The sequence below is a fragment of the Ranitomeya variabilis genome, chromosome 2, assembly GCF_051348905.1.
Source record: "Ranitomeya variabilis isolate aRanVar5 chromosome 2, aRanVar5.hap1, whole genome shotgun sequence".
NCBI classification, from domain to species: Eukaryota; Metazoa; Chordata; class Amphibia; order Anura; family Dendrobatidae; genus Ranitomeya; species Ranitomeya variabilis.
This window is the reverse complement of record NC_135233.1, coordinates 626,723,346-626,740,115: the sequence shown is the minus strand read 5'-3', so window position 1 is coordinate 626,740,115 and position 16,770 is coordinate 626,723,346. Positions and strand designations below refer to the sequence as shown.

At 45.2% G+C, this 16,770-nt stretch overlaps 1 protein-coding gene across 3 annotated transcripts in view; it reads right to left on the bottom strand.

The window, feature by feature from the left end:
* Nucleotides 1-203: 203 nt before the first annotated feature.
* Nucleotides 204-16,770, bottom strand: part of LDHD (lactate dehydrogenase D) — a 55,594-nt gene continuing 39,027 nt past the window's right edge. For 2 of the 3 annotated variants that reach the window (XM_077289033.1, XM_077289032.1), the window contains exons 9-12: nt 16,001-16,128; nt 15,788-15,878; nt 14,790-14,901; nt 1,885-10,816 (exon numbers count right to left, since the gene is read on the bottom strand). In XM_077289033.1, coding sequence (XP_077145148.1) covers nt 10,651-10,816; nt 14,790-14,901; nt 15,788-15,878; nt 16,001-16,128 — 497 coding nt within the window. In that variant the 3' untranslated portion in view covers nt 1,885-10,650. The other variant, XM_077289034.1, reaches the window with a different exon arrangement.

Here is a 16,770-nt window from a genome sequence, read left to right as displayed (position 1 = left end):
GGAGAGGAGACTCTCCTCCAGGCCCTGGGAACCATATTTGTGTAAAAAAAAGAAATAAAATAAAAAAATAATGATATACTCACCTCTCAGCGCTGCACGCGGCCGTCCGGTCGCAGGGTTGCTGTGCGAGCAGGACCTGCGGTGACGTCGCGGTCACATGACCGTGACGTCACGAAGGTCCTTCTCGCACAGCATCTTTGGAACCAGACCGCTGCGTGCAGCGCCAAGGAGAACGGGATGTCAGAGGGTGAGTATAAACCATTTTTTTAATTAATTTTAACATTACTATTGATGCTGCTTATTGCTGCATATGCAGCATCAATAGTATAGGAGTAAACCCGCAGCGGAAACCGCAAAACAAACCACGATAAATCTGCAGGGATAACCGCAGCGGTTTTGTCCTGCAGATTTATCAAATCCGCTGAGGGAGAACCCGCAGAGGACCCGACCTACGTGTGCACATAGCCTCAGAGGATGGTTAGTGGGAATTTTACAAGGAACTTTTCAAATTATGTTGCTTATTGTTTTAATATATATAAAATATTGATATTTATATGGGATATTCTTCTTCTGCAGAGCAAATGTTGACTTGGTTAATTAATCCAGTATCGGTAATGGCTATTTTAATAATTCTATTATCTGTGTGGAATTGTTTCGTAGCCTATAAGAGGTTTTGTAGGAAGCCAACAGTACTCATGGTGACCTACAGCAACAGCAACAAACCAATTGATCAAGGACCGATTGTGATACAAATGGGACAAGATTGATTGTATGGATGTAACAGATAGGTATCCAGACATATATAGTGATCGATATGGTTTCTTGCTTTAGAATATGAGTACAAGGTTATTATCGGACAAAATATGGCTGCAGAAGGAGAATAGTCTAGCTGAAACTAGCTTTTATTGTTCACAAAACGGGAGTATAATAACCTTGAAAAATAACAAAATAGTTGATAAGACACTTGGAAAAACAACTAACTGCGCATGACCTTAAAACTAATCACGCGCTAGAAGTAGTGACTTTCTTCAGACAGGTGAAGCAGACGTGCTGGCTGTCTTGATGCTTTCCCAGAATGTTCCTCCTCACTAAATCGAGGTCCCTCCGATTGAGGAGTGATGCTACAATATCCGGTGATGTATTGATGCTTATTTATTCCTATGTAATTTGTTGTATGTTTATGACATGACTGATAGTCACTATATATCCTTTAATTCATGCTTAAAATTGCTATTATATATAAATAAAATACTTTGTTTTACCACAAGAACTGTTCACAGTTGTGCCTAACTTGCATGTTAGTGAGCGAGCTGTAGGTTTAAATTGAGTTGGTAAGACACACTTCAAATGTGATGAGGTCTGTAAATTTTGGGTTTCAGTTCACCAATCCTGACAGCACCATGGAGGTCGTCCTTCTTATCCTCACTGGGACAGGAAACAACTAGAGGTTAAAAGGACCCTCTCATCTCTACCCCCCCCCCAGTGTTTTTCCTGTCCCAGTGAGGATAGGAAGGACGAGAGGAAGCTCCTATCCCTGGCTGCATCGGTCAGATCAGTGTGGATCGGGGGGCCCAGCCTTTCCCTTCCTGTTGTCTAGATATCTGTGGCCGACACCCTCCGATGGGGGGGTCCCTTAGCCTACCTCAGTGAGTGCTGCTCCTGAGTTGCGAGCCGCTTCCTCCTGCCTGGGGGCTCTCGGCTCGTGCGTCTGCCTACAGAACACTGAAAACATGCGGGCGCGCTTTCGGCGACGTCATCTCTGCAAGCCGGACAGAGAACTTTCGGGTTACGGCCAGCGTGCGTTCCACGGTGGAACGCAGGAAGGACGATCCGGCAAGGACATCAGCAGCCAGGATGGGTATTGTATAAATTGGGTCCTAAAATAGTAACATAGTTAGCATTTACCAAGGCTGAAAAAAGCCATTTTGTCCATCTAATTCAGCCTATATTCCGTCAGAATAAATCCACAGATCTACGTCCTTCTAAAGAACCTAATACAGTAACTGTAAGAGACAATATTGTTACGCTCCAGGAAGACACCCAGGCCTCTCGAACCCCTCGACTGAGTTCACATCACCTCCTCCTCAGGCAAGGAATTCCAGATTGTCACTGCCCTAACAGTAAAGAATCCTCTTCTATATTGGTGGGAAAAATTTCTCTCCTCCAGACGCAGAGAATGCCCCCTTGTGACCGTCACCTTCCTTGGTATAAACAGATCCTCGGAGAGATATTTGTATTGCTCCGTTATATACTTATACATGGTTATTAGATCGCCCCTATATCGTCTTTTTTCTAAACTAAATAATCCTAATTTTGCTAATCTCTCTGGGTACTGTAGTTCCCCCATCCCCTTTATTCATTTTGTTGCCCTCCTTTGTATTCGCTCTAGTTCCATTATATCCTTTCTGAGCACCGGTGCCCAAAACTACACAGTACTCCATGTGCAATCTAACCAGGGATTTGTACAGAGGCAGTATAATGCTCTCATCATGTGTATCCAGACCTCTTTTAATGCACCCCCTGATCCTGTTTGCCCTGGCAGCCGCTACCTGGCACTGGCTGGTCCAGGTAAGTTTATTATTAACTAGGATCCCCAAGTCCTTCTCCATGTCAGATGTACCCAGTGGTTTCCCGTTCAGTGTGTAATAGTGATACTGATTACTTTACATTTATCATTGTTAAACCACATCTGCCACCTCTCGGCCCAAGTTTCCAACTTATCCAGATCCATCTGTAGCAGAATACTATCTTCTCTTGTATTGACTGCTTTACATAGTTTTGTATCATCTGCAGATATCGATATTTTCTGTGTAAACCTTCTACCAGATTGTTAATAAATATGTTTAAGAGAATAGGTTTCAACACCGACCCCTGCGGTCCCCACTGGTCACAGCGACCCAGTTAGAGAATATACCATTTATACCCACTGTGGTGAAATATGTGTATATATATATCTATATGTGTGTAGTGACATATGTCTAGGGTTATATGTGTGACTAGTGATAATGTAACATCTGTTCTGAAGGCAAGTCGCACCTAGGTGTTAATAGGTACTTCCTTGGGACTAGTAGAAATTGTGTCTCCACATCTCACCAGGAGGTCTAGCTAGGGCCAAAAAGAAAGGTAATATTTGGCACCTCCTAGGTCTTGGAGGGGAGATGTTAATTGCGGCCTGAGGGTATCTATTCCTGAGAACCTTTTCACAAGTGTCTCAAGAAAAAAATAATATATTCATTAGTAGCGCGGCCGTGGCCAATCAAAACCCAGCAATTATGATATTAACCTCAGGGGCTGGACTATAAACCTGACCTCCAGACCAAAGTTATAAATTTAGGCTGCAGACAGAGAATTGTGTTCACATGATGGGGGCAGCCTGAGAAGCTGGTGTGATCCAATCTACATTGTCCTACCCTCAGGGAGCAGAAAGCAACTACCAGTTGCAGTAGATCATTTCTGTAAGTTTCTCCTCTTTATTTTATACTGTTTTGCATAAGTTGTATGTCTTTTTATTACCATATTTTTATACCTTTTTCTTATTGTAAGCGTTGAACCTTTTGTTATTAAAGTATAAAACTTTAACAAGTTGAACCTTGAGTGTTCTAAAAGAATCCATAGCCTAAGGTGTGTGAGCCTTGTGAGTGATAGACATTATTAGTATTATTAGTTCTGGGACTCATCGCCCGTGTATTCGATGAGTGGTGGCAGCGTGTATGAGCGGGTGTGTGGCCTGGGTCGGTGTGTGATTTATGCTCCCATTACAGCATAGGACAGAGGCTGAATGCTGGACTGAGAGTGGGGAGATAGATTAACCCTTGCAGGCACAACCCCAAGTCACGTGTGAGAGCGGGCACATGACGAATAAGTGACACCACGGAGAAGGGATCCGTGACACCCACCCTCTGCTTTCTATCACTAAGCTAGTTACTTACCTATTTACACACATTTTCCCCCAGACCCAGCAATCTTATTTTGTGCACCAACCGTAACTATTAACCCCTTCACGCCGCAGCCCTTTTTCAGTTTTGCGTTTTCTTTTTTCGCTCCTCTCCTTCCCAGAGCCATAACTTTTTATTTTTCTGTCAATATGGCCATGTGAAGGCTTATTTTTTGCAGGACGAGTTGTATTTTTGAACGACATTATTGGTTTTAGCATGTCGTGTACTAGAAAACGGGAAACAAATTCCAAGTGTGGTGAAATTGCAAAAAAAAGTGCAACCCCAAACTTGTTTTTTGTTTGGCTTTTTTGCTAGGTTCCCTAAATGCTAAAACTGACCTCCCATTATGATTCTCCAGGTCTTTAAGAGTTCATAGACACCAAACATGTCTAGGTTCTCTTTTATCTAAGTGGAGAAAAAAAATTCCAAACTTTGCTAAAGAAAGAAAAAAAAATGCGCCATTTTCCGATACCATTTTTCGTGATCTGGGGTTGGGTGAGGGCTTATTTTTTTTGTGTGCCGAGCTGACGTTTTTAATGATACCATATTGGTGCAGATACGTTCTTTTGATCGCCCATTATTGCATTTTAATGCAATGTCGCGGCAACCAAAAAAACTTAATTCTGGCGTTTTTACTTTTTTTCTCGCTACGCTGTTTAGCGATCAGGTTAATGCTTTTTTTATTGATAGAACAGGGGGATTCTGAACCCGGCGATACTAAACATCTGTATTTAAAAAATAGGAGAGCGTGAGTCTTCGTATATTAAAAATAATACTATTTATTAATACCAATAACATAATAAAGAACTCAATACGATTTTAATAAATATTACATTCGTATGGATAAAAGTGTGATCCTGAAAGGTGAAAATATTGAGTGGCCGCTAACCTGGACCCATATGATGCAGCACTAGGAACAATGTCCGAGTAGACATGTATCTATAGCCATTTGATTGTAACAAGGGAAAGTCAAACTCTTAGCCCACATATAGTGGGACAGTAAAAAAATATTAAAGTGATCCCAGTCAATTTGTATGGCTAAACTAGGCTAAAAAAAGCTGCATATAAACCATAATGGAGCGCTGCACCAAAGAAACACATAAGGAGCATAAAGTGAGTAAAGGGTTAATTACCCATAGTAATAGTATCTCCGGTCCAGTCCAGAGGGCGACCACTCCCCCCGACGCGCGTTTCGCAAGCGTGACTGTTGCTTCCTCAAGGGGGCATTGCTGACAGAGGTGTCCACATTCACCCAGGAATTCAGTGATCAGACTTCGAGAGGTATTCACACAGGTCAAAGACCCATCAGACTGAGACCACCCTGACGATGGTTGATGGGCACATAATATTTGGCCAAATTTTATGCTAAGCGTCTCATATTTTTTCCTAAACCTCCAAAGCCGTATTGCTTTTCAAATTTCACATATTCCAAATTGACATGCTTTAGCATGATAGAGTGCAACCTTTCTTTGCATAACATGATGGCGGTGGCATTCTTACGTCATAAAGGGGGACAAAAGCATCCTTACACTACAACACCTGGCCAAGAAGAGCTTCAGATGGGCAGAAAAGAAGGTCCTATCCGTCTCTGCAGTACACCTGGAAGGATCCAGGAATCAGGTGGCAGACTTCCTAAGTAGGCAGAAATTATCCCCCATGGAGTGGGTGCTGAACGAGGGAGTGTTCAGTATGCTGTGTCAATGCTGTGGAATGCCACAAGTGGATTTGTTCGCAGCCAGAGAGAATGCGAAGGTCAGAAGATTTTTCTCCCTAAAGCCCTACACGGTTCAGCGGGTGTCACACTGTTCCAACCATGGGGAGACGGGCTGTCCTATGCATTTCCCCCCCCTTCCTCTGGTTCCAAGAGTGCTGAGGAAAGTGCAGGAGGAAAGGGCGAAGATCATCCTGGTGGTGGCCCTTCTGGCCAAAGTGGAGTAGGTTCCCTCTGCTGAGGAGAATGGCGGAAGAACACTCCATCCTCCTTCCAAGGAGAAAATACCTCCTCCACCAGGACCCAGTTCTCCACCACAATCCGGACAGTCTTCAACTCTCAGCATGGATCCTGAGAGGCAGGTCCTGAAGTTAAAGGGGTTGTCCGATGAAGTAATATCTACCCTTCAAGCAAGCGGGAAACCCGTGGCCTCTGCTATATATAATAAAACCTGGAAGCGCTTCTGCATTTATTGTGGAGAATGGATAGCTAGGTTCTCTAAAGCTTAGAGGATAAAGCCTTCTGTGAGGAAGCCTGTCCCACCTTGGGATCTAAACCTGGTGCTAAATGCACTTTGCAAACATCCATAAGATCCAGCGAAGGATATGGACATTATCAGGCTCCCGCTTAAAACTGCTTTCCTGGTAGAAATCAAATCAGCCAAAAGATTAGTGGAATTACAGGCTCTATCTAGTCAGGACCGACTGGTCTTGATGCTCGACCCAGCGTTCTTAACCAAAGTAGTATCAACCCCGATCATTGAACCAGGAAGTTGTTCTCCCCTCCTTCTGCCAGCACCCGAGGAACCCGTAGGAGCAATCCTTTCATTGCCTAGATGTTAGGGAGATGGTTCTCCAATACCTAGGGGCAATTAGGGACTGAAGACAGGTCACAAACTTGTTCATGCAATATGGGGGTCCAAATAGGGGTAAGAAAGTGGCAAAATCCACAATAGCTAGGTGGATCAGATCCACAATTGGTCTAGCCTACGAGACTGAAGGAAGATCTCCCAAGGAGACTCTTAGGGCCTTTTCGACAAGGGCCATGTCTACTTCATGGGCAGAGAAAGGTGGGGCTTCAGTGGATCATATATGTAGAGCCGCAACATGGTCGAGTTTAAATACTTTCTCGAGACATCATAAACTAGATGTAGTCTTAGGGCAACTGGCCTTCGGTAGGAAGGTTCTTCATGCAGTGGTCCCACCGTAGATCATCATACTTTGGTATTCTCGATGGTGCTGTCAGGATTGGTGAACTGGAAAACAGTAATTAGACCAACTGGTAATTGTATTTCCAGGAATCCATCCTGACAGCACTACTAGTTCCCTCCCTTCTTAGAGATGTCTAAACTAATATGAAGTAACATTTGTATAAAGAACAACTAATAAATTTATGTTGCATCCATCCATATGTGGTACTTTGAAAAGACACTGAGGAGGGGTGAAGATGGGAGGGTCGTTTTAGCCTCTTGTTATTTCCTGTTCCAGTGAGGATAAGAAGGATGACTTCCATGGTGAGGTGAAGATGGATTCCTGGAAATACAATTACCGGTAGGTCTAATTACGGCTTTTGTAAATTATGTTGTAAAAATAAGTTAACTTTTAACCCTTATAACGTCCTAACAAAAAAATGTTTTAAATATTGTGCTGATGTAAAGTAGACGCGTGGGAAATGTTATTTATTCACTATTTTGAGTGACAAAGCTATGATTTAAGGGCATAAAAATTCTAAGATTGAAAATTGCTAAATGTTAACATTTTTTGTCAAACTTCCGAAATTTTCACAAATAAACGTAAGTCATATGGAATAAATGTTTCCACTATCATGAAGTACAATATGTCAGGAGAAAAGTCTCCAAATCAGTGGGATCCGGTGAAACTCCAGAGTTATGACCACATAAAGTGACAGTGGTCAGAATTAAAAAATGAGGGCCAGTCCTACAGGGGTTAAAATGCAGCCTGTGCCTCATTACCTGTCTGTGTGGAAGGAGGAGAAGATGGAGATAGTGAAAGACCAACAGAACTTTCCTCCGCAGCTGAGCTGTGATACCAGCCTAAACTGAATTTTACATTGCTTGTCAGAGAACTGCCACTTGTTTTTGCGCAGAGATTTCTGAATCTAGATGAATCTTCCTATTTGATTAAGGACCCGCTACCACAGTGAATGCACCTGTACAATATGATCCTGTCGATCATGCCATCGTGTGTGTGAATCTCCGTAGATTGCGTCATCATGTACAGTTAGGTCCATATATATTTGGACAGAGACAGCATTTTTCTAAGTTTGGTTATAGACATTACCACAATGAATTTTAAACAAAACAATTCAGATGCAGTTGAAGTTCAGACTTTCAGCTTTCATTTGAGGGTATCCACATTAAAATTGGATATAGGAGTTTCAGCTCCTTAACATGTGCCACCCTGTTTTTAAAGGGACCAAAAGTAACTGGACAATTGACTCCAAGGCTATTTCATGGACAGGTGTGGGCAATCCTTTCGTTATGTCATTCTCAATTAAGCAGATAAAAGGCCTGGAGTTGATTTGAGGTGTGGTGCTTGCATTTGGAAGGTTTTGCTGTGAAGTAAACATGAGGTCAAAGGAGCTCTCCATACAGGTGAAACAAGCCATCCTTAAGCTGCGAAAACAGAAAAAACCCATCGAGAAATTGCTACAATATTAGGAGTGGCAAAATCTACAGTTTGGTACATCCTGACAAACTCATCAATGCAAAAAGACCTGGGTGCCCACGGAAGACAACAGTGGTGGATGATCGCAGAATAATCTCCATGGGGAAGAGAAACCCCTTCACAACAGCCAACCAAGTGACCAACACTCTCCAGGAGGTCGGCGTATCAATATCCAAATCTACCATAAAGAGAAGACTGCATGAAAGTAAATACCGAGGGTTCACTGCACGGTGCAAGCCACTCATAAGCATCAAGAAGAAAAAGGCTAAAAAACATCTAAAAAAGCCAGCACAGTTCTGGAAGAACATTCTTTGGACAGATGAAACCAAGATCAACCTCTACCAGAATGATGGAAAGAGAAAAGTATGGCGAAGGCTTGGTACAGCTCATGATCCAAAGCATATCACATCATCTGTAACCACGGCGGAGGCAGTGTGATGGCTTGGGCATGCATGGCTGCCAGTGGCACTGGGTCACTAGTGTTTATTGATGATGTGACACAGGACAGAAGCAGCCGAATGAATTCTGAGGTCTTCAGAGACATACTGTGTGCTCAGATCCAGTCAAATGCAGCCAAACTGATTGGTCGTCGTTTCATACTACAGATGGACAATGACCCAAAACATAAAGCCAAAGCAACCCAAGAGTTTATTAAAGCAAAGAAGTGGAAAATTCTTGAATGGCCAAGTCAGCCACCTGATCTCAACCCAATTGAGCATGCATTTCACTTGTTAAAGACTAAACTTCAGACTGAAAGGCCCACAAACAAACAGAAACTGAAAACCACCGCAGTGAAGGCCTGGCAGAGCATCAAAAAGGAGAAAACACAGCGTCTGGTGCTGTCCATGAGTTCAAGACTTCAGGCAGTCATTGCCAACAAAGGGTTTTCAACCAAGTATTAGAAATGAACATTTTATTTAAAATTATTTAATCTGTCCAATTACTTTTGGTCCCTTTAAAAACAGGGTGGCACATATTAAGGAGCTGAAACTCCTAAACCCTTCATCCAATTTTAATGTGGATACACTCAAATGAAAGCTGAAAGTCTGAACTTCAACTGCATCTGAATTGTTTTGTTTAAAATTCATAGTGGTAATGTCTTTAACCAAAGTTAGAAAAATGTTGTCTCTGTCCAAATATATATGGACCTAACTGTATGTGAATCTTAGTAGATCACGAAAGTGTGTATGAATCTCAGTAGATCACGCCATCGTCTGTTTGAGTCTCAGTAGATCACGCCATCGTGTGAGTGAGTCTCCGTAGATCACGCCATTGTGTGTATGAATCCCAGTAGATCACGTCCGTCTGTGTGATTATCAGTAGATCACGCCATCGTGTGTCTCCGTAGAGCACGCCATCGTGTGTCTCCGTAGAGCACGCCATCGTGTGTATGAATCTCAGTAGCTCATGCCATCGTCTGTGAGTGTCAGTAGATCACTCCATCGTGTGTGTCTCCGTAAATCATGCCATCATGTATGTGTGTGAATCTCCATAGATCACGCCATCGTGTGTGCAAGTCTCCGCAGATCATGTCATCTTGTGTGTGAGTCTCCGTATATCACACCATCGTGTATATAAATCACAGTAGGTCACGCCATCGTGTGTGAGTCTCCGTAGATCACGCCATCGTATGTAGGAATCTCAAGAGATCACACCATTGTGTGTGTGTCAATCTCCATAGATCACTATTGTATGTATTAGTCTCTGTAGATCACGTTATGTGTCTAAATCTCCATAGATTACACCATCGTGTGTGAGTCTCCATAGATCATGTCATCATGTGTGAGTCTTCGTAGAGCATGCCATTATGTGTGTGAATCTCCATAGATCATGCCATCGTGTGTATGAGTCTCCGTAGATCACGTCATCATGTGTGAGTCTCCATAGATCACGTCATCATGTGTGAATCTCTAAGTTTGCAGCATCGTGTTCCCGCTCAGATCCTGAGCCTTTTCTGCCTACTTCTGTACATGTGATGTTAGATTCAGCAGTGATTATCGCTGGTGTTGCTTTAGAAATGAGATTACTCGTTGACTTAGTGGGCAAGAGCGCGATTTACATGTTCCCACAGGGCCGTGTGTGGCGAAACAGCATGTTGTTGTGTCGGATATTAAAAGAAGTTTTTTTGGACATAATCATGTGTAAGACTTCTGCAAATATTGAAGAAATTGTAAAGAGCAGAAACGTTCTGACTAGAAGTCCATCCATTTCTCCTGGCGAGTCCCCAGTAAATGAAGGCGACCATGATCAGGTCCAGTCTCCCACTCTTCGTGGTTGGGGATGTCACTTTTCCCTATTATAGTCTCTTTTCATCCACTTAAATCACTTTTCCCGGGTTCATCAGATTTTGTGGATCAAATGTGGCTTTAATTTGTTTCATTGCTCGGATTCCAACATCCCCAATCTCCTCCCGAAGTAACATGCGCTTCCCTATGCCAATGCCGTGCTCGCCAGTGCAGGTGCCATTCAATGCCAGAGCTCTCCTAAAAGATCAAGATGTATGAGACGTCATCAGAGGCAGCAGTGAGAAAGACCCCACAACAGTCCACGAGAAAAACCCCACAACAGTCCAAGAGAAAGACCCTGCAGCAGTCTGCGAGAAAGACCCCACAGCAGTCAGCAAGCCCTAATCACAGCTGAGGTTATGGGGCCATGTGTAGACCAGGGTTTCCCCAGCTCTCGGCACTCACAGGTCATGTTCTCAGGGTTTCCTTGATATAAAAGTATCATCAGGGCAACAGGACTTCTCTCACCTGCAATACTATGGAAATCCTGAGAACATGAGCTGTGAAGACTGGAGTTTTGGAAACACTGGTGTAGACAGTCTCCATGTTCTGACCTTGGCTCAGTTCACACTTACATGGTGGTTATTGTTTATAGCCACTCCATACACCAGACCTCTGCCCTTCCCTAATAACTTTCCTCTCCAACATCACTGAAGGAGAACTTACTCACCTCCTTTCCAAATCACACCTCACCACCTGTGCACTTGACCCCATCCCTTTCCACCTGCTCCCCAACCTCACTAACATGCTCATTCCAGCCCTAGCCCATCTCTTCAACCTATCACTATCTTCTTGTACCTTCCCCTCTGCATTCAAACATGCCACCATCACACCCATCCTCAAAAAAGCTAACCTTGACCCAACTGCTATGCCCAGCTATCACCCCATATCACTGTTCCCGTTTGCTTCAAAACTCCTTGAGCAGCATGCCCATGGTCAACTTTCCTCCCACCTCTCATCTAACTCTCTTCTTGACAATCTCCAATCTGGCTTCCGCCCCCACCACTCCACCAAAACTGCTCTGACCAAAATTACTAATGACTTACTCACAGCCAAAGCTAACAGACAGTTCTCCATCCTCCTCCTTCTCGACCTATCCTCTGCTTTCGACACAGTCGACCACTGCCTACTGCTAGATTCTTTCTTCCCTTGGCATCAAAGACCTTGCCCTGTCCTGGATTTCTTCATACCTTTCCAACCGCACCTTTAGCGTTTCCCACTCCCACACTACCTCCTCATCCCGCCCTCTCTGTGTTGGAGTCCCTCAAGGCTCTGTCCTAGGGCCCCTACTTTTTTCCATCTATGCCCTTGGCCTAGGACAACTCATAAAGTCCCATGGCTTCCAGTACCACCTGTATGCGGACGACACTAAGATCTACCTCTCTGGCCCAGATGTCACCTCTCTGCTGTCCAGAATCCCAGAGTGTCTATCAGCCATATCCTCTTCCTTCAACTCTCGATTCCTAAAACTCAATGTAGACAAAACCGAACTCATCATCTTTCCCCCATCTCGCGTATCCCCCTACCTGATCTATCTATTACGGTAAACAGCATCATGCTCTCTCCTGCACTTGAAATCCACTGCCTCAGGGTAACTCTCGACTCTGCCCTGTCCTTCAAACCGCACGTCCAAACTCTTGCCACCTCCAACTCAAAAATATTGCCAGAATTTGTCCCCTTCCTCAGCCCACAATCTACTAAAACTCTTGTACATTCCCTCATCACCTCCCACCTCGATTACTGCAACACCCTGCTCTGTGGCCTCACCGCTAACTCTCTTGCACCACTCCAGTCTGTCCTCAACTCTGCTGCCCGGCTAATCCACCTCTCTCCACGCTACTCCCCTGCTTCTCTCCTCTGCATATCCCTCCACTGGCTCCCAATTCCCCAACGAATCCAGTTCAAACTACTAACACTGATCTACAAAGCCATTCACAATCTGTCCCCTCCCTATATCTCTGAACTAATCTCCCAATATCTTCCCTCATGTAATCTTCGATCCTCTCAAGACCTCCTACTCTGCTCCACACTTATTCGTTCCTCACACAACCGCCTCCAAGATTTCTCCAGAATATCCCACATCCTCTGGAACTCCACACCTCAACACGTCCGATTATCCACCACCCTCGGATCCTTGAGACGGAACCTGAAAACCCATCTGTTCAGGAAAGCCTACAGCCTGCAATAACCATTCTGCCACCTCACCACCACCCGTGTTACTAACCGCCAGAGCTGCCGCGTCACCAACCGCTAGAGCTGCAGTGTCACCAACCACCCGAGCTGCCGCCTCACCACCGCCAGAGCTGCCGCTCCCCCGACCTTCTGCCTCCTCCCCATTATCCCGTAGAATGTAAGTCCGCAAGGACAGGGTCCTCTCCCCTCTGCACCAGTCTGTCACTGTAAATTTGTTTACTGTAAACGTCATCTATAACCCTGTATGTAACCCCTTTTCTCATGTACAGCACCATGGAATTAATGGTGCTATATAAATAAATAATAATAACATAGCCAACATCATCACATGACGAAAACTTCTGCACGAAGCTGTGGAGTGGGTGAGCCAAACCTGACTCCACAGCCTCGGTCAGTACTGAGCATGTGCATAAAGTCATCTCCACTAACAGCCGAGATCCTCAGATCAGGAGCAGAACTGACATTTATAGGACATTTCATAACTCCTGACTCCACAGCTGTGGTCACTACTGAGCATATACATAAAGTGCAGCACAGATTCATCTCCAGTAACAGCCAAGATACTAAGATCAGGAGCAGAAATGACATTTATAGGACATTTCAGACCTCAGTCTCCACAGCTGTGGTCACTACTGAGCATATGCGTAAAGTGCAGCACAGATTCATCTCCACTAACAGCCAAGATCCTCAGATCAGGAGCAGAACTGACATTTATATGACATTTCATAACTCCTGACTCCACAGCCGTGGTCACTACTGAGCATGTCCAAAAAGTGCAGCACAGATTCATCTCCACTAACAGCAGAGATCCTGAGATCAGGAGCAGAACAGACATTTATACGACATTTCATAACTTCTGACTCCACAGCTGTGGTAGTTACTGAGCATGTGCCTAAAGTGCAGCACAGATTCATCTCCACTAACAGCCAAGATCCTCAGATCAGGAGCAGAACTGACATTTATATGACATTTCATAACTCCTGACTCCACAGCCGTGGTCACTACTGAGCATGTCCGAAAAGTGCAGCACAGATTCATCTCCACTAACAGCAGAGATCCTGAGATCAGGAGCAGAACAGACATTAATAGGACATTTCATAACTTCTGACTCCACAGCTGTGGTAATTACTGAGCATGTGCATAAAGTGCAGCACAGATTCATCTCCAGTAACAGCCAAGATACTCAGATCAGGAGCAGAACTGACATTTATAGGACATTTCAGACCTCCGTCTCCACAGCTGTGGTCACTACTGAGCATATGCATAAAGTGCAGCACAGATTCATCTCCACTAACAGCTGTGCTCCCGAGATCAGGAACAGAACAGACATTTATAGGACATTTCATAACTCCTGACTCCACAGCTGTGGTCACTACTCAGCATATGCATAAAGTGCAGCACAGATTCATCTCCACTAACAGCAGAGATCCTCAGATCAGGAGCAGAACTGACATTTATATGACATTTCAGAACTTTACCAAATTCTTATAAAAAAAACATTCAGAACATCCTGCATTGTACTACTGCACCCAGTGTGTTATACATGATAGGATTTGCTCCAATTTTATTCTGATTCCACCAAAATGGACACAGCCCTGCTTCTGCAGAAGTGTCCGCTGTTTTAGCAGCCATATTTTTGGGATATAATGCCCATTTCTACTAGGTGACAGCAGCTATTGACCACCACCAATTTGGGGATCCACATTAGATCAGGTCCTAAGCCTCGAGGTGTGAAGCAGGGTCCTCAGGAGCCACCAACAGCTCAAAGGTTCAGGATCCACCAACAGCTTATGGTTTCAGGATGCTATCGGTGCAGTACTAAGGAGACCCTAAAAACTTAGTCTGTGGGGGAACGAAGGAGGAACGTTCATTGAGAGGAGGTGTTAATTTGGAAGATTTGGGCATTTTTCACACTCTGTGACTTATGGGATTGGTGTTTTTCTGGGGGGTTACCAGAACATTGTAGAGGGAGATTTACCTGGCCAGACGATCCGTGAATTCCTTCACTTTCCTCACTTCTTGCTTGTCACTCAGGTCCAGCACCATGATGCAATGGAAGTTCCCATCCCCCACATGTCCAGCTATAGGACCTGCACAGTATAATAAGAAGCTCACAACATATCGATGTATTGGACAATCACATTTCACACTCCTGTTAAAGGGCCTCTGTCAGCATAGGATGGCTACACCCTATGCAGGCGCATCATGGCGGCCAATCATTTATATACACCTTCCCACCTACTTGGTGTCCATCTATCAAAGGAGAGGGTGGTGGAGATAAAGGGAAAACAAGCAGGTGGGAAGGTGCAGATAAATGACTGGTGCCATAATGGCCCGAGCACCTGTATTCGGGGTGAACAGTCATCCTGTGCTGACAGAGGACCTTTAACATAACTATCCTCCTCACCACATACCTCCACACTATGCTCCCCACGACATGCCTCCACACTATGCTCCCCACAACATGCCTCCACCATGCTGCACCCTCCACTCTATCCTCCCCACAACATGCCTCCACCATGCTGCACCCTTCACACTATGCTCCCCACAACATGCCTCCACCATGCTGCACCCTCCACACTATGCTCCCCACAACATGCCTCCACCATGCTGCACCCTCCACACTATCCTCCCCACATGCCTCCATCATGCTGCACCCTCCACACTATCCTGCCCACAACATGCCTCCACCATGCTGCACCCTCCACACTATCCTCCCCACAACATGCCTCCATCATACTGCACCCTCCACACTATCCTTCCCACAACCTGCCTCCATCATACTGCAACTCCTCATTATCTTCCCGGCATGCCATGTTGTGCATGATTTGTTTTGCCACTGTATTATATTTGCTGGTTGATAAGACTTATTTCATGCTTTTATTATATATGAGGGGATCCGCCTGCATTGTATGTGTGTGACGTGTGTATGTTATATGATGTGTGATGGTCATGGGATGTGCCTGCATGATGTACCTGTGAGGCGAGATGTCAGAAGGTCTTCCTTGGTTTCCACTATAATTTGGGGCAGTTTGGATACAGGAACACACACATCAGTTGAATATCCCTAAAACAAAAAAAAAAGAGAAACTAGAAATGTCCGTCCCTCAGGACACTATGGGTGCGATGACCCCGGCAGTAATATGAAGGTGCACGTACTGTATTATATACAAGCTTGAAAGAACTCACCCTGCACCCCGGACGCAGAGCCAGCGCGGCGTACCATGCATTGTGTCGAGCAGTCCACAGCTTGTTACTCTCCTTCTGGTCTCTCGCCCAAGTAAAGTCTGATCCTCCGTTCTGTCGTGTTATATCCTCTGCAAAGGAACACAGCACTGAGGGGGTGAGGGGAAAGGCAGGACTGTATAGGGGCGAGGGGGAACGCAGCACTGGGGGTGAGGGGAAGCACAGCACTGTATAGGGGCGAGGAGAAACGCAGCACTGTATAAGGGGCGAGGGGAAATGCAGCACTGTATAAGGGGCGAGGGGCAGCGCAGCACTGTATAAGGGGCGAGGAGAAACGCAGCACTGTATAAGGGGCGAGGGGAAACGCAGCACTGTATAAGGGGTGAGGGGAAACGAAGCACTGTATAGGGGGGCAAGGGGCAGCGCAGCACTGTATAAGGGGCGAGGAGAAACGCAGCACTGTATAAGGGGGTGAGGGGAAAAGCAGCACTGTATAGGGGGCGAGGGGGAAAGCAGCACTGTATAGATGGCGAGGGGGAGCGCAGTGCTTTATAGGGGGCGAGGGGAAGCGCAGCACTGTATAGGGGCGAGGGGCAGCGCAGCATTGTATAGGGGGCAAGGGGAAGCGCAGCGCTGTATAGGGGTGAGGGGAAGCACAGCACTGTATGGGGGCAAGGGGCAGCGCAGCACTGTATAAGGAGCGAGTGGAAACTCAGCATTGTATAGGGGGCGAGGGGAAGCGCAGCACTGTATAAGAGGTAAGGAGAAGCGCA